This window comes from Siphateles boraxobius, unplaced genomic scaffold, assembly GCF_051911475.1.
Source record: "Siphateles boraxobius isolate OS27281-9 unplaced genomic scaffold, OSU_SipBor_1 119, whole genome shotgun sequence".
In the NCBI taxonomy this organism is placed as follows: Eukaryota; Metazoa; Chordata; class Actinopteri; order Cypriniformes; family Leuciscidae; genus Siphateles; species Siphateles boraxobius.
In genome coordinates this window covers 507,858-532,150 of record NW_027508721.1, presented here as the reverse complement: position 1 = coordinate 532,150, position 24,293 = coordinate 507,858, and the positions used below count along the sequence as shown (strand labels likewise).

The 24,293-nt window shown below is 36.0% G+C and overlaps 1 protein-coding gene across 2 annotated transcripts in view; it reads right to left on the bottom strand.

The window, feature by feature from the left end:
• Positions 1-24,293, bottom strand: part of lrba (LPS-responsive vesicle trafficking, beach and anchor containing) — a 295,618-nt gene that overhangs the window by 219,632 nt on the left and 51,693 nt on the right. For both annotated transcript variants that reach the window (XM_077203247.1, XM_077203253.1), the window contains exons 2-15: positions 20,704-20,935; positions 19,062-19,162; positions 18,214-18,309; positions 16,156-16,277; positions 14,269-14,395; positions 10,248-10,367; positions 7,351-7,497; positions 6,443-6,640; positions 4,884-5,017; positions 2,678-2,786; positions 1,622-1,774; positions 1,325-1,493; positions 518-597; positions 357-419 (exon numbers count right to left, since the gene is read on the bottom strand). In XM_077203247.1, coding sequence (XP_077059362.1) covers positions 357-419; positions 518-597; positions 1,325-1,493; positions 1,622-1,774; positions 2,678-2,786; positions 4,884-5,017; positions 6,443-6,640; positions 7,351-7,497; positions 10,248-10,367; positions 14,269-14,395; positions 16,156-16,277; positions 18,214-18,309; positions 19,062-19,162; positions 20,704-20,935 — 1,851 coding nt within the window. The remainder of the gene's footprint in view (positions 1-356; positions 420-517; positions 598-1,324; positions 1,494-1,621; positions 1,775-2,677; positions 2,787-4,883; positions 5,018-6,442; positions 6,641-7,350; positions 7,498-10,247; positions 10,368-14,268; positions 14,396-16,155; positions 16,278-18,213; positions 18,310-19,061; positions 19,163-20,703; positions 20,936-24,293) is intronic.

The following is a 24,293-nucleotide window of genomic DNA, read 5'->3' as shown; positions in this document are numbered from 1 at the left end:
CTGCATTAACTTGTTGCAGGATTAACATTAGATATCATTCCATATACACATGACAGGAAATTATTAGGGAGTAAATGCCACAAAATTCATGAGTATGTTGTGGGAAGTGGTACAATGGTAAACTGGTAATGGTAAATTTTTTAATGGCAGCTATGCACAAGAGAGAGACAGCTGTGGGGACCAAGCGCCATCTGGTGGCAGTTACACCACAGAATGTCTAGTGTAACAAAAAATGACAGCATTAATAATCTGCATTGATTTTGTCACATAACTGAAAGGGGTCAGACAGCTGATACTGGTTTAAAAGACTGATGCATTGAGAACTATTTGAAATTAGAGTAGATGCATTAGGGTACCTCGTGCATTGTGAGCAGGTAGTTCAGAATGCTCTGCAGTTCGTCTTCCTTTACGCCATGATCCTACATTGACAGGACACACAAGTATTGCCTGTACTGCACACCTCATGATGGAATTGATTAATTCAGATTGTATTTATGTTATAGCCACTCTACTGCACCTTCATGATAAGCTGTTTGACAAACAGCAACAGAAACGCTCGGAGAGAGTGAATCTCCTTTTGATTGGGTCTCGGCCCATCTGAACACAAACAGATACAGGATATCAACCAAAAAAAAAGGTCATGAAATATCAAATCAAATGTAATATTCCACAGCACTATGCAATTGGTGATAATACTAATGCTTTTCATTGTGTTGTTTACATCAGTTTAGAAGCACAATTTTAGACTATTTTCCTTTATAACTTGGTGTAAACAAAAAAAAAAAGATAATATTTCATTCATTTATTGTAACCTTGATTCTGTTTGATGAGATTTGAATGAGACAAACAATGAAGCTGTCTACTATGGAAATTACACAGAAAACACACTGAAAGACAAATTGCTCTGTTATTATGGAATGGGATATTTTCCCACAGCATCTTTAGTGCAAACCTGCAGTGCCCTTTTTATTTGGAAACATTCTGCATTAACAAGAAAGGATATTCACAATAACAGTGTGTTTTAAAACCAATATAATTAAATATGATATTCAGATATTCCACCAAATGAAAGTTATAAGATAGCAGAGCTCAAAAGTTTGAGACCACAAAAAAATACAATTTATTTATTAAAAAATAACTTTTCATTCAAACTATTATGCTGATAATATAATTTGTAACAAAAATATATTGTACTAAATGTGAAAACAAATATTATTGTTCTCAAACTTTTGGACATTATTATAGCTACACATGGACCTTTTTTTGACCCTTATTCGCTCGTCTCAGCACGTGTTGAGAAGTTGGTTTAGTTCTGCACTCTTACCGAGGCCCTTGGGCGTGATTCCGCTGCGGTCCAGTGGGTTTACAACCCAGTAGAAATACTTGAGTGTGTGCATGACCTGCAGTACAGTTCCAACTCTGCGGATGGCATTGTAGATATTGACGGTGCTAATGAATTCTGTGGCCAGGTAGGTGTAGAGAACCAGCTGTACCTGTTGGGGGCAGCAAATCAATTTCAAGCAACAATCAAAATTCACATTTAAGAAAACAAAGAATAGGTAAACTATTAAGCTAGCATGATGCAACAGCATCGGTTTATGTAAAAGTCTGTGTAAGATACCTTAGCTGGGGCATGAATCCAGATGGCAGGGTTGAAGAGGATGTGGTCACACAGCTGTTTCAAGAGCAAAACCCCGTTAGGAAGGTTGCTAAGGTAACGGGCGAAGGCGAGGACGATGTCCAGCACAGATCGTGTCACATGTACTTTGGAAGACTGAGAAGAAAATATCAAAGATCAATAAAAGTAAGTTAATAAACTTGGTCACAAAAAAATATAGATAAATTGTGTTTTATTTATCAGAAACGTGCTGTAACTTATATTCTAAAGAGACATATAATACAATTAATGTTAAGCACGCAAAGCGCACAAAACATTAGTTCTAACATTGCAGCCTATTCATCATCAAACGAAAATGCAGTCATGCAAACATAAAAGAGTTACATGACTCAATTTGAATTGTCAGATGGTCAACCTGATAGCCTCCCCATCATTCCAAGATCATTTTAGACTTCCACTGGATTTAGAACGCATTTTAAACTTGTATATTTTTGTAGGGCAGACTGAACATTCCAAAGGCATTTGCACATTCCAAGGCCTTTAGATAACGACTACATTTGATTTTAGTCTAACATGTATTATTTTGTTAATTTTTTTAAGACTACTGTAGTCCTGAGGCCAGATGAGACCTTCAGTGTCAAGGAACTTTACTCTATGCTGAGATATGAGTAACAAGTTAACAGAGAAGAAAAAAAGTGAGTGTGTACAGAGTAAAGGAGAGAAAGACTTTCAAAACAAAAATAAACATGGTGTACATATAAAGGCAAAGGACAAGTTGAGCACTTAAAAACATATGATCGTGAGACATTCAGTTAGGTACGATAATAAGTATCCTTAAGCATTCCACTTTTTCCCACCCAGCAACTTCTGCAGGCATATGCTAGTGTGTTTTAATAAGGACTCCCTCTCATCAATTTTAACAATTTAAGCTTACTTCAAACATCAAAGAAGACCTTTTCTTCTCGTCTTGTTTTAACATTAGTAAGATTTAGACCTTTGATCAAAGTTCCTTTGGATGCACGTTCCACATGCACACAACCGTTTGTGTTCGGCACTCACCTTCTCCAGTGAGTAACCGATGACGAGAAAGCCCTTGCAGGCCAGCACCTGCTCTTGCATAGCTACAGAGCCCTTCAACAGCTCCATCACAAATGACAGTAGTGTGCAACTGGAAAAAAAAAGTATATATATATATAGGTAAGATTCAATAGAGAAAGACAACCAAACTAACAAAAAATTCTGATAACATTTAGTCCTGATTTAGTTCCAAGATTTAAAGGACTGAAATTCTGTTACCATTTACTCATTTTACAAACCCTTATGACTTTCTTTCTTCTGTGGAATACAAAACAGAAATTCTGAAGTATGTCAAAGTTGATGTTTTCCACACAATTAAAGAAAGACAGTGAGCAGGGGCTGTCAAGATCAACAAAAAGTCTTCTAAAGCAACATGATAGCTTTGTGTGATGAACAGACTGAAATCTTAAGTTTGTACACACTCAAACCTGCCGCTTCATTATTGACGTCAAGATGACAAACACCTTTGGTTTTCGTGCATCTTGATGCATCAAGTTTGAATCTATGCAAGATTTGAGTGATATTTAAGATATGGCAGAGAAGATTTCCAGCTAATTGAAAGACACGATGGTCAGTAAGTGATAAACAGATTTTCACAATCTACTTGAATAAGAATACAACAATTAATTATGATGAACAGTTGTTTCAAAGTGATAAAGCAAAGATATCTTGTTATTGTCATTACTACATTAATTATTATGAACAGTTGTTTCAAAGTGATAAAGCAAAGATATCTTGCTATTGTCATTACTACAATCAAACAGACCGGTAATTTTGATAATGTGGAGCAGAAACATATTCAAGACTGTTGCAAGTAATAATTTTTAAGTACTAAAGCCAATTGTGGTTAAATGTTTAACTTTGTATCAGGGCTGGGTATTGACACAAATTTCACAATTCGATTCGATTTCGATTCACAAGCTTGCAATTCGATTCGATTTCGATTACGATTCGATTCAATATTGATTATTTTGGTTATCAGGTACAATACATGGCAAATTTTCTCAAGGAAAACAAATCTCTTAACCAATGCTGTAAACTATGGGAGTCAGTTGTATCATTAAAATTGTTTCATTAGCCTACTATAGCCTAATATTGAAGGTAAAGATTTACTGATTTGTATACAAACAATTACACTTTTATTTATTTTTCTAATAATAAAGTTATATGAAATATAAATATTTAAATGGTGGCTGTCATAAAAACTTGCCAGATTTATTCAAACATGCATTAAATATTGAAAAACATAAAATAATTATAAAATAACATAAAATGCATATGTAATATGGTGCATATATTTAGCAAAATGCTCCTCTCTAGAGTTAATTTTTCTAGCTGACTAACGAGTTCATGGTCACTGGATATGGTTTTTCCGAGGTAAATGTGACGTTACATGACATTGTTTACAAGCTGTTTCACTGACGTCTTTCCTCGGTTGAAACACTGATTGAGCGATTCCATGTGACAATAAGGATTTCGATAAGTTATACTCTATCTTTTAACCCACTTTCAGATGCTCATTCATGTTTATTTCACGCTGTAACTGGTAATATTAAGGCGGAAGAGAAGATCATGTGTGCTCGGCGCTGCTGCTTCTCTCGCGCCAGAGCGATCTCACGCCACAGCGCCAAAACGGTATTTATGTTTTTGAATTTCGTAAGAAAATGGACGTAATTTGAAATCTGAGACTTTGTTTCATATCAATAGTAACAAAGCACAAAGATTATTGTGTTTATTGGATGGGATGCGCGCTACAATGTTCCATTCATTCATCAACTGAAAACAGGATGACTAATCGATTCTTGGGATTTAACAATCGATATCGGTTCGTAAAAATGAGAATCGATTAAAATCGAGAAATCGATATTTTTTACCCAGCCGTACTTTGTATTGGCTGCTATTCAATGGTGTGTCCACACACTGAGCACTGGCCCCTAGAGCGCCAAACCCTAGAGCCTAAAACTAATGGTTAGAGTACCTTGAGGAAAAAAATCTCCTTTAAAAAAAAAAAAAAAAAACCTGCCATTGTGTGTCTACTGGATTTAACAACTCTAGGAGAAAAAACATGACCTTCATTTTCAGTTTTTCCTGGCCAGGATAAAACTGAGAAGAGCTCAATCTTGTTTTCCCACTGAGAATCCCTTTAGTAGTTTTCATTCTGCCCGAGGCAGACTTGATGTGTTCTCACCAGACTGAGGTGTCCAGCTCATCACCGCTGTGCTGGAGGAAATCCAGCTGTGCAAACAGGGGGAAAAGGACCTGAACTCCTCCAATAGAATGAATGGCACTTTGGACCGAGTGTGTCACCACAGCTTTAACATCCTGAAACACAGAAAGGCTTGATTTTAGATATGTTTTAATCAAGTTGTAATTTTAAGTTGTATTATGTCATTGTGTTGTGCAACACAGAGACTCTCCGATCAAAACAATTCATAAATGTAAATCCCTATTGTTCTGCAACAACTACTCCTGAAATGTGAAGGTTATTTCCAAAATCCGCCCCATGCTCTGTATGCATGGTGAAGTGGAGGGGGGATAATTAAATACAGAAAGACAGCTGTGAGGTCCTTCTTAATGTGCCTCTAATCAGACTAGTGCTATCCCAGATGACACATGATGGCACATCCATAAAATCCTTGTCAAAGAGAGAAGTACTTCATCTGTTCAGCATGTTGAGGTGCCATCAGAACTTATGAAGCCTTTATGAACTAAAAAAGAAATCTGAGAATCATGCTAAATTATTGCTCCAATTGTTAATTTAAAATAAGTTATCATATTATTAGATTATCAAGTCAAAGGATTTTTTTAGTTTTGATTTTCTTTGTGGAGTTTTGATGCATTTAATAGACTCGACATCGTTTCTTATTCAAATGTGGTAAGTCCACCCCCCCCCCTCCCCCAAAGAAAAATCCCACACAGCACCCCCAACCTAAAACATTTACCCACAACCCTATCTCCAACACAATAATATTAATTCAAAGTATGATTACAAAAATAACAACAAAATGTATTGCTTTATTTATATAAATTATTAATTTTATTATCAAATAATTATGAATTTATTATTAATTAAATTAATTCATTGTTTAGATTATTTACAAAATATAGGTTTTAATTTGCAACAAGTTCATAAACAAACGCTTGATTTAAAACAACTGTGCACTGTGAATTGTTCATAATTTTTACCCCATTCTGATATTTCCCAGTCTATGACAAGTCATTCTTGCAATTTAGACAAAACCTCATTTATGTTATTCTTTTAGATAACTAAATTAGGAAAGTTTGCATCAAATCTTGAATACATCATACAAAACCATATGTTTATGATTTCAGGGCATAAAAGCACATGCACAAGACTAACAAAGCCATAGAAACACTTCTATTAACTGGCCCAAAACGCTTTCATGCTGGCCCGGGCCATCAGGACACCCTTATAAGTCAAAAAGAGGAGATTTTATAATTAAATAAACGTTAAAAATATAGTAGCCTCCCTTGATAATAACAATGAAGACCAGATTAGATTAAGTGCTTTAGAACTCATGGAGTGATGGATGCAGCACAGGTGTGGGCTGTATTTTGCTGAGCGAGATGATAAAATGCTCATATTGTTAATTACGTTAACGAATGATGATGAGCTAGTTTCATTCGCCCACAGACAGCAGTCCACCTGGCAGGGCAGGTCTTTTCAGGCAGCTGTGCGGGGCTGGTGAACCAGGTGTGATGAAGAGAGAAAAAGAAAGAGCATACCTGCAGCATGAGGGCGTGTGGTGAGTGCACAAAGATGGAGGCATTGTCCTTGGGGGAGGACTCCAGACACAGCTGAGCGTCAGTGGCTCGGGGATTATAGGTGAAGGCGATACTGGCAGACAGCTTTCCATCATACAGCAGCATCTTGTGATGTTCTGCAAACAGCAGGTCACTCTCTGCCTTGTGCTTAAAAGTGCCCTGGATCAATCAGAGAGAGAGATGCTTAAAGCAGAGCTACGTATGCTGCACATTCTCAAGTGTGTGTGAAAAGCATGAAATTAAATCTACTTCATCGGAGCACTTGATAAAAGCATAAGTGTTTAAGTGCAACAGACAGACTGCGAGATGATGTGAATGATAAAGTTTCCCAATGTGTTCCAGTCAATTATCATATCATTGAAGAGCAAACTGAGAAATCTTGGATCAAATGACATTTTGTATTCAATACCACAACTGGTGAAATATCTCAATATCTTTCAATATCAACTCTTGAGACCACTGCGAAAAATGAATATACTTAGCACACTACTTTACTTAAAAGAATTTGAAAAAAAAAAATCCTAAATAATTACTTATTAATAATAAGCTATTTCTATTTAATTAAGACACTCTTAAAATACACTAAAAATAAATTCATTTCAATCTGCTGAATATTATGACTATCTTATTTTAAATAATTGCTTATATATAAATATTAGCCAATTAAATTAAAACAATGGTATTCAAATACAAAAAATTTTATTAAGAAATTAAGATGAGTAAAACAGCAGCTGTATTCAACCTTTAAAACCTAACGTACAGATACATCTGTACATATATGTGATTTGACTACATTACTTCATCATCAAGAAAGGATTTTAAAAAATAAATCCATAATAGACAGCATTTGGGCAGAGAAAAAGATCTACCTTGTATCCAGGCCCCAACTGATAGATGGCTAATATCTGAGCAGCACTGAGAGCTTCACCAAACAGATACACTGCCCCCATCTGACCGCAGAACACACGGTTAGCGTCTGCTGTCTCTGATGAGCCCAGAAAACACTTGTCGAACGTCTGTGAGAGGGAACAAAGTTTGCTTAGTTCAGATTTTTTTTGTCACAATGTTTTAAAGGTGCTCTAAGTGATGTTGGGTGACGTCACTTCTTGCAAAACGGAGGCTAGCTAAACCTTTCCTCCTACTCATCCACGCACTATCCCCCCAAACCCCACCACCAAATCCTTCTTGTCGGTTATTGACTGGAACAGTTTGTTATGTTTCGGGGTGCAGGTTAGCCCAGTTTGTTTTTGTTGCCGTTTGTGGAGCCTGGGGTGTCTGCTAGGGCTGGACAATAATTCAATATCAATATATATTGTGATATTATTTTTTTCCGATAACGGTGATATGATTTTTAAACACATTTTCCATATTTCAATATAACTGACGTTAGGCGCGCAGCCGTCAGAAAGAGCAGAACACAATTGGCTACTTTCATGATGACGTACACCACAGAAACGCAGCCAGTGCTCAGCTCAGCACGGCTGATCTCCAACGCGGCAAGTTTCAGCTACAGAATGAGTGCCCCTGACCGCAACACAAATGTGACTGAACGAGCTTCCACAAGTGAGGAGAAAGCAGACGAAATAGTTGATAAGAGAGGAAAGACTAATTCAGTGGTATAAATTCAGTGGTGTTTCGGGGTTTCAGCGTGCTTCAAAATGTGCCGGAGAGTGGTGCCGACTAGCAGCGGGAACACATCAAACCTGTTCCACTATATGAAGCAGTGCCACCCGACCCGATAGAAGCAGCACAAACACAACTTTAACCGGCACAAGCGAAACACAAACAAACAAGACTTTTTGCGTGAATTTGGAGCATGTGGGGATGCTGAGTGACCTCAGAATGACCAATACATATGATTGTAATATCTAAGAAACCGAAACTTCACGCAGTGATTGACAGGGCGGGAGGGGGCATGATCGGCTCGGAATGTATTGAATTTTGCTACATTCATTGCGGGACATTTAATGAAAATGCAGTCGCAAGTGTATTAACTGTGAGTGTAAATGCAATTAAGAAAAATAACATTTAAATGACCATTTTGCTATATTTTTTGCTTGAACATGTTAAACATATCTAGTCATATCTGTAATACATTTTAATTTTGCAACTTATAAAACGTTAAAATATGTATTCAATTTACATATTAAAACTAGTGTATGAAATGGCAAATGTAAATTATTTAATTTATTTTTAATTTTGCACCAAACGTTGCAGAAATGTAATGGCAAATTTAAATTTAAAAACAGAAATGCATTGCCATTTTACATATTGCATTGTCATTTTGCATTTCAAATTGAATATTGCTACCCATATGCTTTCATAGTCTTGTAGCAGGTATTGAGAAGAGAATATTATTGTTATGATGGGTTATTTCATTGGTTCATGTAGTTTGTTATGGTGCAGTACCAAAAGACTCCAGCAGGTTTCATAGACTTGGCCAATTCATTTTTCAGAAGATTGTATGTACAGACATCTGTTGTGGGCGTTCTTGGCACTTTTTCTGAGGCTTTTATATTGTTCATATCTATATCGGAATTATATCGTATCGACCGAAATTAAGAAATATATCATGATATAAAATTTGGTCTGCAGAGACCGCGTTTTTTTTACAGTGTGTTCAGGGGACAGGCAGCTAGCGGATAGTGAGGAGATGTTTGCTGTATGTGACAAAAAATGTTTTGGCCTAAAAAACGCGTGACATCGCTTAGAGCACCTTTAAGTATAGTATAAACTGTTCAAAAGTTTTTATGGTGTTTTTTTAAGGATCTTATGCTCACCAAGGCAGCATTTATTTGATAAAAAATGCAGTAGAAAAATAATAATGTGAAATATTATAATTTAAAATAACCGCTTTCTATTTTAGTATATTTTAAATTTTAACTTTTTTCTATGATTGCAAAGACATTTTCAGCAGCTATTACTTCAGTCTTAGGTGTCACATGATCCTTTAGAAAGATTCTTAACATTCGTGGAATTGTTTTTTTCTCTCAGGATTCTTTGATGAATAGAAAGTTCAAAAGAACAGCATTTATTTTAAATCAGTTTATTTCTAAATATAAATTTCAATTAAACCCAACATTTTTAACAGTAATGTAAAACCAAATTCTTGATTGAACTCAGAGTAAATATTTTTCATACATAAATGATAATATGTCCATGTGTATTAGTATGTCCACATGCATAAAAGAGAAATAAACATTAGCCCATGTGAATTAACATAAGAAACAAACAACTTGCTGTAACTAAATGCTGCTGTTTAAATGTTATAAATAGAAAGTGACTATATCACTCTAACAACACCTTGAGCAGTGCTGTTTCAGTGTAATAATGTTGATCTTTGATATATACATTTGAAAAGGTGTGCAATGCACACTCAATGGGCAAACTTCAAATTACTATGCTAATCATAGAATGTTAATGAAAAACAGAAAACTTTTCAGATTCTGGAACTCACTGTAGAAAAAAAGAAATATAACATGGCTGTATAATCACTTTTATTCTCATCAAATGTATTTAAAAATGTTTGCTTTTGCTATTATTCAGCTGTCATAGCAGTTTAAATATAAAATGGACTTTTAAGTTTAACAAATGCAGGACGCTTTGTTTCATTTTTTGAAGTTTGTTGGTATTTTGGGGTTTGTAGCTGCCAAAATATTGACAAGCTTTGAACTGAAACGCTACTGGAGGACAAAGCAGTGCCTCAAGCTTAACTGCTGTTAAAAACCAGAACACAGAGATAACAGAACCTTTTGAAACAACTTACATCGCTTGTGTTAACAAACCAGGTGATCTCGCCATACGAGGCCAACTCTCCATTGACATAGCAGCTGATTTCACTGTTCTTCCAGCGATTATAGATGTGCACTATGGTCACCATATACCACTGTAGATTAAAAACAAAATTAGCAACTATAAACAGGAAAGAATGCCATTATTAATTTAATATCAATATCAATGTTTGAGAGCATTATTTACCCCAAAATATGATTATCCCCTTGTGAGGAATCCACTTTCTAGTAACCATCTAATCTAAAATCTGAGTTTAACACTTAGAAATAAGAAATATCTGTCTATTTAGTATATATTTGAATATACAGTAAAACTAGAAAATAAAACAAATCACAACTAATCTCATGATTTCTGATCAGTCCCTAGGAAAGCAGAATGAAATAGTAATATTATCAAATTTGTTGAATGTGAATGTATTACTTTAAACATACACTCACCTAAAAGATTATTAGGAACACCATACTAATACTGTGTTTGACCCCCTTTCGCCTTCAGAACTGTCTTAATTCTACGTGGCATTGATTAAACGAGGTGCTGAAGAAATGTTGAAAAGAAAGGTCTTTAGAAATGTTGGCCCATATTGATAGGATAGATCTTGCAGTTGATGGAGATTTTTGGGATGCACATCCAGGTCACGAAGCTCCTGTTCCCCCACATCCCAAAGATGCTCTATTGGGTTGAGATCTGGTGACTGTGGGGGCCATTTTAGTACAGTGAACTCAATGTCATATTCAAGAAACCAATTTGAAATGATTCGAGCTTTGTGACATGGTGCATTACCCTGCTGGAAGTAGCCATCAGAGGATGGGTACATGGTGGCCATAAAGGGATAGACATGGTCAGAAACAGTGCTCAGGTAGGCGTGGCATTTAAACGATGCCCAATTGGCACTAAGGGGCCTAAAGTGTGCCAAGAAAACATCCCCCACACCATTACACCACCACCACCAGCCTGCACAGTGGTAACAAGGCATGATGGATCCATGTTCTCATTTTGTTTACGCCAAATTATGACTCTACCATCTGAATGTCTCAACAGAAATCGAGACTCATCAGACCAGGCAACATTTTTCCAGTCTTCAATTGTCCAATTTTGGTGAGCTCTTGCAAATTGTAGCCTCTTTTTCCTATTTGTAGTGGAGATGAGTGGTACCCGATGGGGTCTTCTGCTGTTGTAGCCCATCCGCCCCAAGGTTGTATGTGTTGTGGCTTCACAAATGCTTTTCTGCATACCTCGGTTGTAACCAGTGTTGGGAGTAACGCGTTACAAAAGTAATGCATTACAGTAACATATTACTTTTTGCTGTAACGCAGTAGTGTAAGGCATTACTTATCAATTTTCAGTAATATTTTACTCGGTACATGTTCAGTAAGGCTTGCGTTACAACAGACTTTTAGTTTTAATTGTAAAACAAACAACAACAAAAAACAGCAAGACCGCGAGACATTAACGAATGAAAAATGCAAGTAGGCTAAATTAACTGTTCGTGGTCAGTCAATAGCCGCGTGTGGTGTCCAAGTCTATATTTGTATAGCGATTTATTTTTTACAGAAGTGCCGTGAGGTATGATTTCGGCTTCTGTGCTCGCCAGTGGAAAAGCGGCTAATGGTAAAGATGGCATGAAGAAGACTATACATTCGCGAGATGGACGTATGAGCATTAGGCTATTCGTTCTGTGTTTTCTTTCTAAACAGTTAGGCTATGTTTATGTGGTATTTTTCATGTTTTCGTCACGCAATCATGTTTTTGATGCGGTGGTGACGCGTTCATGTAAGGGCGGCGGCGCTGCCGATAAAGCACCTAAAAGCTGTCAAAAAGAACCGGCAAAAGCAATGATTATGAATATGTCAAATATAGCAAGGAGACATTTTAATTGTCTATTAATAAAGTCAAGATGAAGTTGACGATGCTGACTCGCGATCTTCGCAGTAGCCTAGTGAATGCACCAGAGAGAAATGCACATTTCATTTCATAAGCAGAGAGCAGTCTGTTTTCTTTCGTTTTGAATTGTTCTGTTTACAAGTAGACATTTCAATATAGATATATTTTTCAAGTCCGTGAATAGGCTATAGCCTATACGCTGAGTTTCGGTTCATTTATGAGACGCGCTCCAGTTCACGCGCTTAAATCCAGGCAGTTGGTTGACGAAACTGGTTAAAATTAAGATACAATTAATACAAAACGAAATTCACTTTAAAGAAAGGCTTTGTGTGTGTAAGGTCTCTGTGAAAGTTTTAAAGCAGTCTTTTAGTGCCGCTTCAGAGCGGTCGCGTCCGTAACGGAGAACTGTCACGTCTGTAACATTGTTTTTTCTTCATAAATGGGAACACGGAAAATAAAATAACATGAATATTTTATGTTCTGTGGAGAGCCAACCCTTCTTTATCCGATTTGCGCAGTGTAATTCACAGAATAAAAATAATTAAAAAAAATAATCGTTGCCTCCTAAAAGTTAAAGATTTTTTTGTCACGCATGACTGTCTATTTCCATAATATTAAATATAAAACGCATGTGTAGACTGATATTTTTCTAATGTCTGGACTCCTTTCAGGGAGGAGCCTATCGATAAACAGACGTTTCAATATTTTGATATTAATGCATTTTCTGAGAATTTATATTTCAAGTTTTGACTGCAAATGTCATGTCCATAACGCTGGAATTCCCAAATTTTAAATAATTTATCCTCAACTAGTTTTGTGGTGTAGGTCTACGTATTTTATACTGTTAAGTTAACTTCAGATAATACTAATAGTAATTTAAAGATGTGGTAGCATTGGATCTGGACGGGAAGGATAACGCTGGGAGTTGGAAGGGGTGTGTTGCGATTCTGCAGGTTCGTGGATCTGAGTGTCGCGTTTCGGTTTCATAGGATATGGCATATCCTTACAGCCTTATTTTAGAATGTTAAGTTCTACTCCTGTATTGTTATTTTGGTGAAAGTAACTCAAAAGTAATACAGGAGTAATGTAACGCATTACAATTCTGAGACAGTAATATTGTAAGGTAATGAATTACTTTTAAATAACAGTAACAAGTAATATATAATGTATTACAGTTTGGAAGTAACTTGCACAACACTGGTTGTAACGGGTGGTTAGTTCAGTCAAAGTTGCTCTTCTATCAGCTTGAATCAGTCGGCCCGTTCTCCTCTGACCTCTAGCATCAACAAGGCATTTTCGCCAACAGGACTGCCGCATACTGGAATGTTTTACCCTTTTCACACCATTCTTTGTAAACCATAGAAATGGTTGTGCGTGAAAATCCCAGTAACTGAGCAGATTGTGAAATACTCAGTTACCCTAGAATACAAACTGACATTCAGTTTGGAGTTCAGGAGATTGTCTTGACCAGGACCACACCCCTAAATGCATTGAAGCAACTACCATGTGATTGGTTGATTAGATAATTGCATTAATGAGAAATTGAACAGGTGTTCCTAATAATCCTTTAGGTAAATGTATTTCCTCATATATCTTACGGATGGTAAACTTTGACAGACCTAACAATACTCTTTTTTTTTTTTTTAGCACTTCTTGCACCCCCCTTGTGGTCCCCTGGGAGTCCTTGGACTTTAGCTTGAATGCCCCGGTCCATCAGCAAACTTTGTTACAGTTATGAGACTGTGGTCCATTTACACCCTCTGACAACAATCTCACCTAGATCTTCTTGAATTTCCATTAAATGGAGGGGAAAGCCAATGAAGGTACTTATCCCTGAGGTAAGACCTCTCCAGAGGGAATGTAATGGACTCTAAAAATAGGCCAAATACACCCTATAAAAGGGTTTTTAGAGCGCTTGTGAGCTTCTTGATTTTAGAAATATGAATTTAAGTAAATTTGCCTTGTACCACACATTTCTTGCTATAAAAAAGACTTTCCATTGTACAATGTACACTATCGTTGTGCATTGTAGAGGTAAAGATAAAGACTTTGGAAAGTGTACATGATAAGAGTACAAACAGGTAAGCTAAAAAAAGACTGAAGTAAATTCATACCTTCTGGGGTTTAAAGTCATATTTCACACAGTGCTGGAAGCCTTTGGCTTTGGATTTTAGAGAGGTCACAATCAGACATCCACCCACGAAGTGTGCAGAGTAGCCCAAACTTTTGTTGGTACGGAAACTAGAGATGAGAGAAAAAATACCTCAATTAATTCAGGGTACATTTCATATGAGGGGTGCTCACATTTAAACAGCTCTACTCTCGAAAGAAAGAGTAGTAGTTTGCTTGGTGATATTGTATCGATACAAGGATACTAAATATCGATATTTTCAGGGCTTGAATTTCAGCTTGTGATTACAAGTATTGCATAATTTTACCGTAAGCTCAGCGCTTATAATACGGAAAAATAATAATTTGAAATATTTCTTTCAGACAATATCACATACAACGAATCTCACTTTCTACCACATCAATCTCTCTCACACACATTCGCGCAGTGAGCTGTGTGTACAGGAAGTGCATTCCAGCATATTTCTGAATGTTTAAAATCGCAATAATATTGTAACGTGGCTTAAGTATCGTGATAATAACGTATCGTGGTGCTTCTTTCAAACAAAGAGTCCAAAACAGCGCTAATGTAAAGAAAACCAGGCTGGTTTCATCAGAGATGGCAGAGAGAATAGTCTCACTTAGCGTTTTCAGTGAATTATTCATTTCCGTGCATTTCGCTTTAAAACACAAGGTCTGTCATATTCTGTTATTGTTTTTTAAGAGTGTGAGCATTCACGTATCATGCTAGGTGAAATACAGCCTGAAAGAATCATAAAAATATCCCACCGTTTCTGCGCGAGTCTGTTATATTGATGCGCAAACAAACTTTATGAGTGCTCTCGATGCAAGGTTCACACATTGTTTTTTGGAATCACCATGTGGTCCTGTTCGGTATCGCAACTTGACTTGTCTAAAATGTAAACAAGCTCTTTGCTGTTGCACTGTACACATACTATACACAGTGAATTCAAAAAGGTTTTGTTCTGTAATGTTTTTTTTGTTTTGTTTTTTTTAATGGGTGCTTTGGTGGGCAAACAATTATGATTTATATGGACTCCTTATATAATTTGGTTATTTTGTGTCCTATTGGAGTTTCCAAGTGTCCTTTTTGGAAAAAATAAAATCCAAAATAAATAATTTTACCTTGAAAATTGATCCATTGACTACCATAATAGGAAAAAAATACTATGGAAGTCAATAGGATACATCAACTGTTTGGTAACCGACATTCTTCAAAATATCTTCTTTTGTGTTCAGCAGAAGAAAGAAATTCATAAAGGTTTGAAACAACTTGAGGGTGAGTAAATGATGACAGAATTTTCATTTATAAGTGAACAATTACTTTAAGTTTAATGGCAATTCTGAAATGAATGCCCATTTTTATATATGTAAATATATAAATGATGAGAGAAGGCCTGTAATGTAGAGAACTAATTTCAGTACAGTGAAGAGTGTAGATCCTACAGTTCTTTTAACAGGGCCAATTATCTTTCGGTGAGCCAAAATAGCTCCATTTGCATAAATTACATTTTTGACTGAAATTAATTAGAAGCTGAAAATAGGACAAGATGGCTGTAAAATGCTGCCCTTGAGAAGAGTAAACACTAAGCAGAGGGAAAGAGGGAAACATCCTTCTCTACAAAAATAGTAGTCAGCTAATCTTCCTCTATGTACTGCAGGGGCATCTTGAATAAAAATTTTTATTTTTTACATCATAGGTGTGTGTGTGTGTGTGTGGTGTGTGGTGTGTGTGTCTGTGTCTGTGTCTGTGTCTGTGTCTGTGTCTGTGTCTGTGTGTGTGTGTGTGTGTGTGTGTGTGTGTGTGTGTGTGTGTGTGTGTGTGTGTGTGTGTGTGTGTGTGTGTGTGTGTGTGTGTGTGTGTGACCCACCAGTAGAGATAAGGCTTGTCCTTGTCAACGTTTATGTTATTGATGGGGTCCAGGCGCAGCCAGGTGTGGAAGGTGAAGCCATTCTGGTATGGCCACTTTGCAATAGGTGGAAGAGCAATAGCCTGATGATACATAAACAAAAACAGTTTTTCCAGTTAGGTTTCTTTATTTTGTGGTTCTATTTTAGATAAAGAAAGTAGAGCATATATCATTTGAGCAGGGGGACCAGAATGGGGGGAAAACAACAGTGAAAGTAGTATCCTTGGAGGGATGTGTCCAAAACGGCTGTGTATGTTTGTACACTGAAAACTGCCATATTTGTGGGTTACAGATGAAAAATGAAGGCAAGTGCAACGTTATTTTCTCCAGAACCCAGTATCCTATTTGTGCTGGAATAACTTATAAACTAAACAACATCCAATCAAAGTATTTCCTGAGAGAACGGAATTCATTTGGCACCGTTTCAAGTGGACAGTGACAACAGAGGAAGGGTTCCATAAACATGCACTCTAAAACATCCAAGACCCCCATGCTGATGATGGATTGATTGTTAATAAAGGCATTTAAACACACATACAGAGAGGCAGTTGAAGGATGTCAAATGCATCTTCATCACATACGAAAATAATACATATCCATTTCACTCCAATCCTCTCGATGCACAGAAAAACATGTAAATATAAGCACCAAACTAGAATAAATTTTTTTCTAAAATCAAAACTTTTATTTTTTTGTTCAGTGGTGCTCATCTCCTCTAAAGCTTAAAAGTCCATAAAGCAGATAACATTTCCTGTGGGTGTTAAACATTCCTGTAAACTTCCATCCGTCACATGACTGAAGGAATGCCTGGGTAACTAAGTGAAAGACTGGGTGAAGATATCAGAAGCTTTTTGGAGACAGAGAGAAATTAAATTTGGATTATTTTCTTAAAATTTTAACATCTCCTAATCCTAAATATAGCAACAAGACAGTGAGTGAATAAGAGGGATGTTTTTTACTGGCTTCATTTTCAATTCAATCTTGCTGACTTTGTGCCTCACAACTGGATCATTCTAGGTTTGAGCAAATCTGGAGAAATGAGCTTAAATGTTTACAGTGAAAAGATTTTGGTTTAGCTCGAATGCTATACAGTTTCACATAAACATAATGATGATTATTCAATTAGGGTCAGTTTTCCATACTACAAATAATGAAAAAATTAAACTTCAATCTATGTTTCATCTATACCATTCAAAAGTTTGCGTCATTATTATAAAAAAAAAAAGAAAAAAATATTCTGCATTAAATTGACCAAAAGTGAACGTAAAGAATGAATTGGTTAAGGCTTTATTGTTCGTTTCAACTTTCTATTCATCAAAGAATTCTGAAAAAAAACATTAAGTATTGGCTGCTGAAAATTCAGCTTTGACATCACAGGAATAAATTATATTTTGAAATATATTAAAATATAAAACGGTTTGATCAAATAAATCAAGCCTTGGTGAGCATAAGAGACTTCTTTCAATAACATAAAAAAATGTTAAGTCAATTAACTTTATTAAAATAAATTAAATAAATTTGATCCCTTCTGAATTAAACAATTAATTTCTGATCTTTAAATTGTAAATTTATGTTGTCCTGACAAAGATTCTCATTTCCAAAGTAATCAAATTGCAAATACACTGTAATTCCCATATATCGACTTGTGTTGTAACAGTTTTGATTCACAATGAATAAAAAAGTAATAATCAATTGTTCTCTATAAAGAGATTCCTTGAAAAGAAATTGTACACCTAAAAAAATTACTCAATTACTCAAAATGTATCAAATTTACCTGATTTTAAAACATTTTGAAAGTTTATTATAGAGAAAGTTAAAATGTCTGAGTAGTGGACTAGCCCAAAACAGAAATTCTGGCATATATCTTTTGCATCACCGTGGGGACCAGAAAAGTCTCACAAATTGAAAAATCACAATAAATGATTAACACTTTTTTCAAAGTGTATAGAGGTAGACGTTATGACTGAAGTCAAGGTTAAGGGCAGTACAGTTAGACTGATGTTTGGGTCAGGGTCTCACCGCAGCACTCTTCCCTGGGAAGCTGAAAAATGAATCTGGGCCATTTCTTTGAGCCATGGACTTCAACACGGACAGCAGCTTGACAGCATGAGGTGGCTAATAGATAGAAAAGGGGGAAAAAACTGTATTTAGACAACTTGAACATACAATGAACCCACACAAGCACCCACACAAATAAATAATTGTAGCTTGACTGCGATATTGTTCTTGTACATATACATAAAATATAGTGCACTCTACAACTATACAGTCACAAACCATTTTGGTTAGTTACTTTGAACCTTATTAATGTTGTGTCGAATCTTGAGCAAGATCTTCTTGATATAAAAATTGATTTAATTTCTGAATTAACCATCCCAAAACATTCCCCAACCCGAGACGTATTTGGTCCATCAGCAACAAGTACATCAGACAACACAGTCACAATAATGGCTTCTGCCTGCAGGTTATAAGATATAGACACACATAGATGTGACCTCTCCTTGCTCTGACGTGTTCATTTAGCACTCTGATCAATCGCACTGCCCCAGTCCTCCAGAAACACACCATAATGCATCAAAACCCCCTGCCTTTTCTACTGTCTCAACATCTTCTTCATCTACTAAAGACACTATTAGAATGGAGGACAAGGACAACATTTTGTGCATTTTCTTATATTTAAAAAAAAGTAAATAATTGCAAATTGTATTATACAGAGAATGTCATGACAAAAAATTATTAATGAATCAGCTTCCATTAAATTTAAGCAACAGCTCTAGTACTTTATAAAATATATCATCTATTTCTTGGAGATCACAGCATCATGACTCTGTGTGAGGTGGAGAGGGGAGATTTATTCAAACCATTACCCATTGGTCTTGTTCTCCTTTCAGATTACTGAAGAACAGCTTCAGTTCCTTCACTGTGATACAGTAGCTGGCCAGCACACCCAGCATGTCCACCATCAGATCTGAAATACACCACACACAACACAAGGGGAATGCTGTGTTACAACTGAAGAGATATTTATAAAAGGCTCTGGATTTAAAGACAGCTACTGAACTCAGTTTGTATTTTTGATTATTATTTGTATTTCCACAAAACCTAAATTAATTTTGTCCCCTACTTCTTCCACATGTGATGAAATATGTAGAGTAATTATACTCGTATCCACCTTATTCCTGACGAGCTTACTGCGTTTTGAATTATAGGTGGCACTTCCGGTTTGGGGAACTCCCATTCAAAAAGACAGAAACGAATCATTTCAAATCAAAAGGTTGCCCTACAAATAAAGCTGATCCGTCAGTTTGACTTAATGAGCTATCAGTTTTTTTTTTTCATGTTTTATCTAAGAATAACATCAGAATAACGTAACACTTGGTATTTTAACGTGACAGGTTATAACAAGAATATCTATAGTAAGAGCTCTGCATTCTTTTCCTCATGATTATTTTCTTTTTTACTTTTGAATTTCACTGTAATAGTAAGATAAAGGTCAACATATACTGCACATTTGTGGTCTGTTCTCCCGATTTAACTTACGATGTAGCCTATACCAATTCACTGGAATACTCCCCAAATCCTGCACGTCTCTTTCCAGGTTTGGTTTCACAGGTAAATTTACAATTTATTATCTGTCAAAATGACTGAAATCACTTTAAAATAGTATCACGCAATGCTGAAGTAAAACATTTTTTTTATTATTAAGGCAACGTATGTTACATAATACAGATTACCGCCGATTTTGCTGTGGAAAGATACTTTTTCATAGATTATTCATGGTCTGTTGAAAGTACCTTGTTTACGCTTTTACACTTTTAAATGTCCTTTTAATGTTCAATGGTTGAAGGGTAAGTAGAATAATGTAATGTCATCGTACACGGTTTAAAAATATATTATTGCGTCCAGAGCTAGTCTTTCACTGATTGTTTACAGCTTAACGGAAGTTACACCCATAATTCGCGCAAAGCGTCATGGGGCGCAGGAATACTGTGGATAAGAATGTTGTCCATGTTTATACAGCATCATAAGTAGCATTTAGTATTTCAAGTCAACAAGCTTGATTTATCTTTCTTCTTTTTTTTAAAGAACAGAAAAATTTTATTCAGCAGTGAAGCCATTTACAATGTTACAATCCTGAAAAATGTATCATGTTATCATGTATCAAGAATGATTTTTTGAAGGATCATGTGACACTGAAGAATAAAGTCATCATGTCTGCTGAAAATGCAGCTTTGCCATCACAGGAATAAATTACATTTTAAAATATATTAAAATATATAGAAAATCTATAGAAAATATAACAGTATTACTGCTATTTAATAATATAACATAATATAATATAAATGTATCAAATGTGCAATGTATACACTGTCAAAATGCTAAGGAAAGAGTGTCCAAAAATAGGATAGGCGGCAAATAAGGTTTCTCCGCTTTTCTGCTATATGACTTCCATAACATAGTAAAACAGCAAATATTAAAGTGACACTTATCATCCCCTGCTTTACACACCTGCAACTATGGTGTCAACTCTGTCTATACACTGGAGCACCAGCTGGATGAGGCCGATATCAGTGCAGGCCTGCAGGTTTCGCAAACTCTTCTTCAGCACGGCAGTGAACATACTCCACACCTCCGCCTGGCAAGTGGAGTCACATTTTTCCAGCAGCTCTACCATGCAGATGATGCTCTCCGTCTCCTGGATGATGAAGTTCATCTCCAGGTCAAACTGTCCCCCAACCAGCTGCACAGATAAAATTTGAGCATAAAGTCACAAATGGAGTCAAAGCCAAAAATATATCATTTTAATCATTCAAAATATGAGTATTATTCTGAGGCTAAATGCAAACAGAATATGACAGCAGAGGAAAAGCACATTTGAACATTGCAGAAACAAGTCATCTTAAATTAAAATTAAAACACAATAAAGTTAAATTAATGGTGTAATAGCCAGAATATTTAAATTTGCTCTCTATGTTGGCATCCTTTTAGTTTATGCTGGCTTTATTCCTGATATTGAATCCAGATAACCAAATCACAGGGCTGCAATTCATGCCAATCCCATTGTAAAACATCTGTCAGCATCTGGCTGTAAAAGCCTCTCCACAACTAGATTATGGAGACAGGATTTCTATCTTGCCCCAACACTGGCTCACTTTTAACCCTTGACCATAAAACGGTATGACCCCTGGGCTAGAAAGCGCAACTGTAATCTCCCATTTTCATGACGACAGCAGATGCTCTGCAGACATTAACCGTAAACCTAGATTAACCTTGAAATAATGACATCATGAATGAGTGCCATACACTGTACATAGACAAAAGTCAGACTGCATATTTTGAAAATGAATATTTATTTAGGGATGCATCAATTCTAAAAAATGTAATATTACAAAAAAAACATTAAAAATAAAATGTATATTTACTTTATATTATATATTATATTAACAATAAGATAATTATAGAACATACATAATTTATCAAATTAATTACAACCCTACAATAGAAACAGAGTTCTTGAGAAAAAATCAATCCAATATAATTTTAGATAAACTTATGAGAGTATTGTGACCATAGAAATGTAGACTCTTAAAAATATTAAATAAATAACAACAACAATAATCAATAATCTCCCCCTTACTTACACTCAGGGTCCGAAATTAACTTTTTGTCTCACTTGCCGCAGGGACTGGTAGATGAAAAAATCCACCAGTCAAGCATATTTTTTACCGGCCAAAATAATAAACAGCCTTTTTGTGTCACATAGCCTATACAATCCTTACAGCACAGTCGACACGCGCAACCACATGCGCCTATACATAGCCTATTTCGCTGAGCAAGCAAAATGAACCAAGCGAAAAGAAGTAGCTACTGTGTGGGACCATTTCGACAGAAAGTGACGAATACTTGCAAAATATGATACGCGGTATTAAAAAATATAAAGCAGTAGGCCTAGTGCAAGTAGGCTACAATGCAATATCACTTGCGAAGCAAACATCCACAAGCAAATGAAAGGCGCTTTCCGAAGTTGGCCACTCTAGCTAGACGTTATCTCTGTATTCCTGGGACATCTGTGCCATCGGAGACCCAGACTAACCCCACATCATGTAGACATGTTACTTTCTTTAAGTAAAAACTAGACAAGCTGTGGATTGAGGTAGGTCTGCTATTTTTTTTGACGAAAAAAACGTAGTCTGATGAAAACAATCTATTTTTTTCAAAGCTTCAAATTGATTCAGTGTTTTTTGTCATCTTAATTTGTTAATTATTTAAGTTAAAAATATATATATTTAGTGTAGGTCTATTTTAGGTGTGAAGAAGGTTCACACACGCTTCTTGAGGCACACTCGCTCGCTCTAGAGTCCGGGAGATTTGAACTAATTTGCGGCCATCAGTGAGCCGCTATTAATATGTGGGAAACTCCCGGAACTTCCGGGAGACTTGGGATGTCTGGAACATTCACCCGCCAGTGTGGCAGATAGCCTTTTGAGATTTACTCGCCAAACGGAAAATCTACCCGCATTTGGCGCTTGGCGGGTGTTAATTTCGAACCCTGCTTACACTCATTATGCAGTGGGAAAAAAATAGATTTATTGTCTTATATTACAACTAATATATCTCTATGTGACTATAAGATAAAAGCTTACCCAAAGTGTTTACATTATTTGGCAGTGCATGATGTGAATATAGTTAATGTTCTTCTTAAGGATGTGCACCACAAATTTATTCCCAGCACAACTGCAAGATATTATTCCGTTTGCCCTTAAAAACCGTTAGTTTGATTTCATGAAGGTGAGAGTAAAAAGCTGTTAGCTAACAGCTTTAAGCTAATTTTTGACCAAGTTCAGCAACCATTTTGAGCATCATATCAATAATGAAACCGATAATTCAATGTTTGAATTGAATTAGGGACCAATGAGGCTCTCACAGCAGCAAGATTACGCTTGCAAAGAGATTTAATTGCCCAATATTAAATTGACTGAACAGATTGAACATTGTCGGTGGCTAGGTGTTGTTCTGATTTAATCGAAGGAGGTGCTTGGCCTATAAAGTTAGAGAACCACTGTAGTAAAGTACTTGGATGCCTTTCTTTTACTACACTGAACAAAATTATAAACGCAACACTTTTGTTTTGTGCCCCCATATTTCATGAGCTGAACTCAAAGATCTAAGATTTCTTCTAATCTTATTCTCTGAAAATCCTTTGGCGATGGCTTATGGCAGAGAAATGAACATTTAATTCACGGGCAACAGCTCTGGTGGACATTCCTGCAGTCAGCATGCCAACTGCACGCTCCTTCAAAACCTGCGACATCTGTGGCATTGTGCTGTGTGATGAAACTGCACATTTTAGAGTGGCCTTTTATTGTGGCCAGCCAATAATCATGCTGTCTAATCAGCATCTTGATATGCCACACCTGTGAGGTGGATGGATTATCTCGGCAAAGGAGAAGTGCTCACTAACACAGATTTAGACAAATTTGTGAACAATATTTGAGAGAAATAGGCCTTTTGTGTACATAGAAAAAATCTTAGATCTTTGGCTTCAGCTCATGAAAAATGGGGGCAAAAAAAAAAAGTATTGCGTTTATAATTTTGTTCAGTATATATTCACGTCGACTGCGTGATTAAAGGCGTGGTATAATGACCCTTTATTTTAGATTTACTTTACTCTTTACTTTATTTAAGATGTAAAATAAGTCTATGTTATCCCCAGAGTGTGTATGAGAAGTTTTAGCTCAAAATACCCCACAGATAATAAAAATAAAATAACAATTAAAAATTTAAAAAGAGACAGCTTGAACAGACTCACAAATGTGCTCTACTACAACAACTCTTCCTCATCTCAACATGGACTGCGTGTTCCTGGGGCAGGGTTTATGTCAATTTTATGGTTTGTGATGTCACTAACCCGGGAGGAATGTCGTGTAGTCCCTACCAGCCATTTGTTGTGGTCCTTAAAAAACGATTTCTTTAAAATATCTTCCTTTGCTTTGAACCTTGAGCGTTGTTACTTTGCATATGTTGTTTATTCTTGTTGTGCATATGTTGTTTATTCATTACACACTAACTAAAGTTAGAAAAGTGAAATCATATTCAAC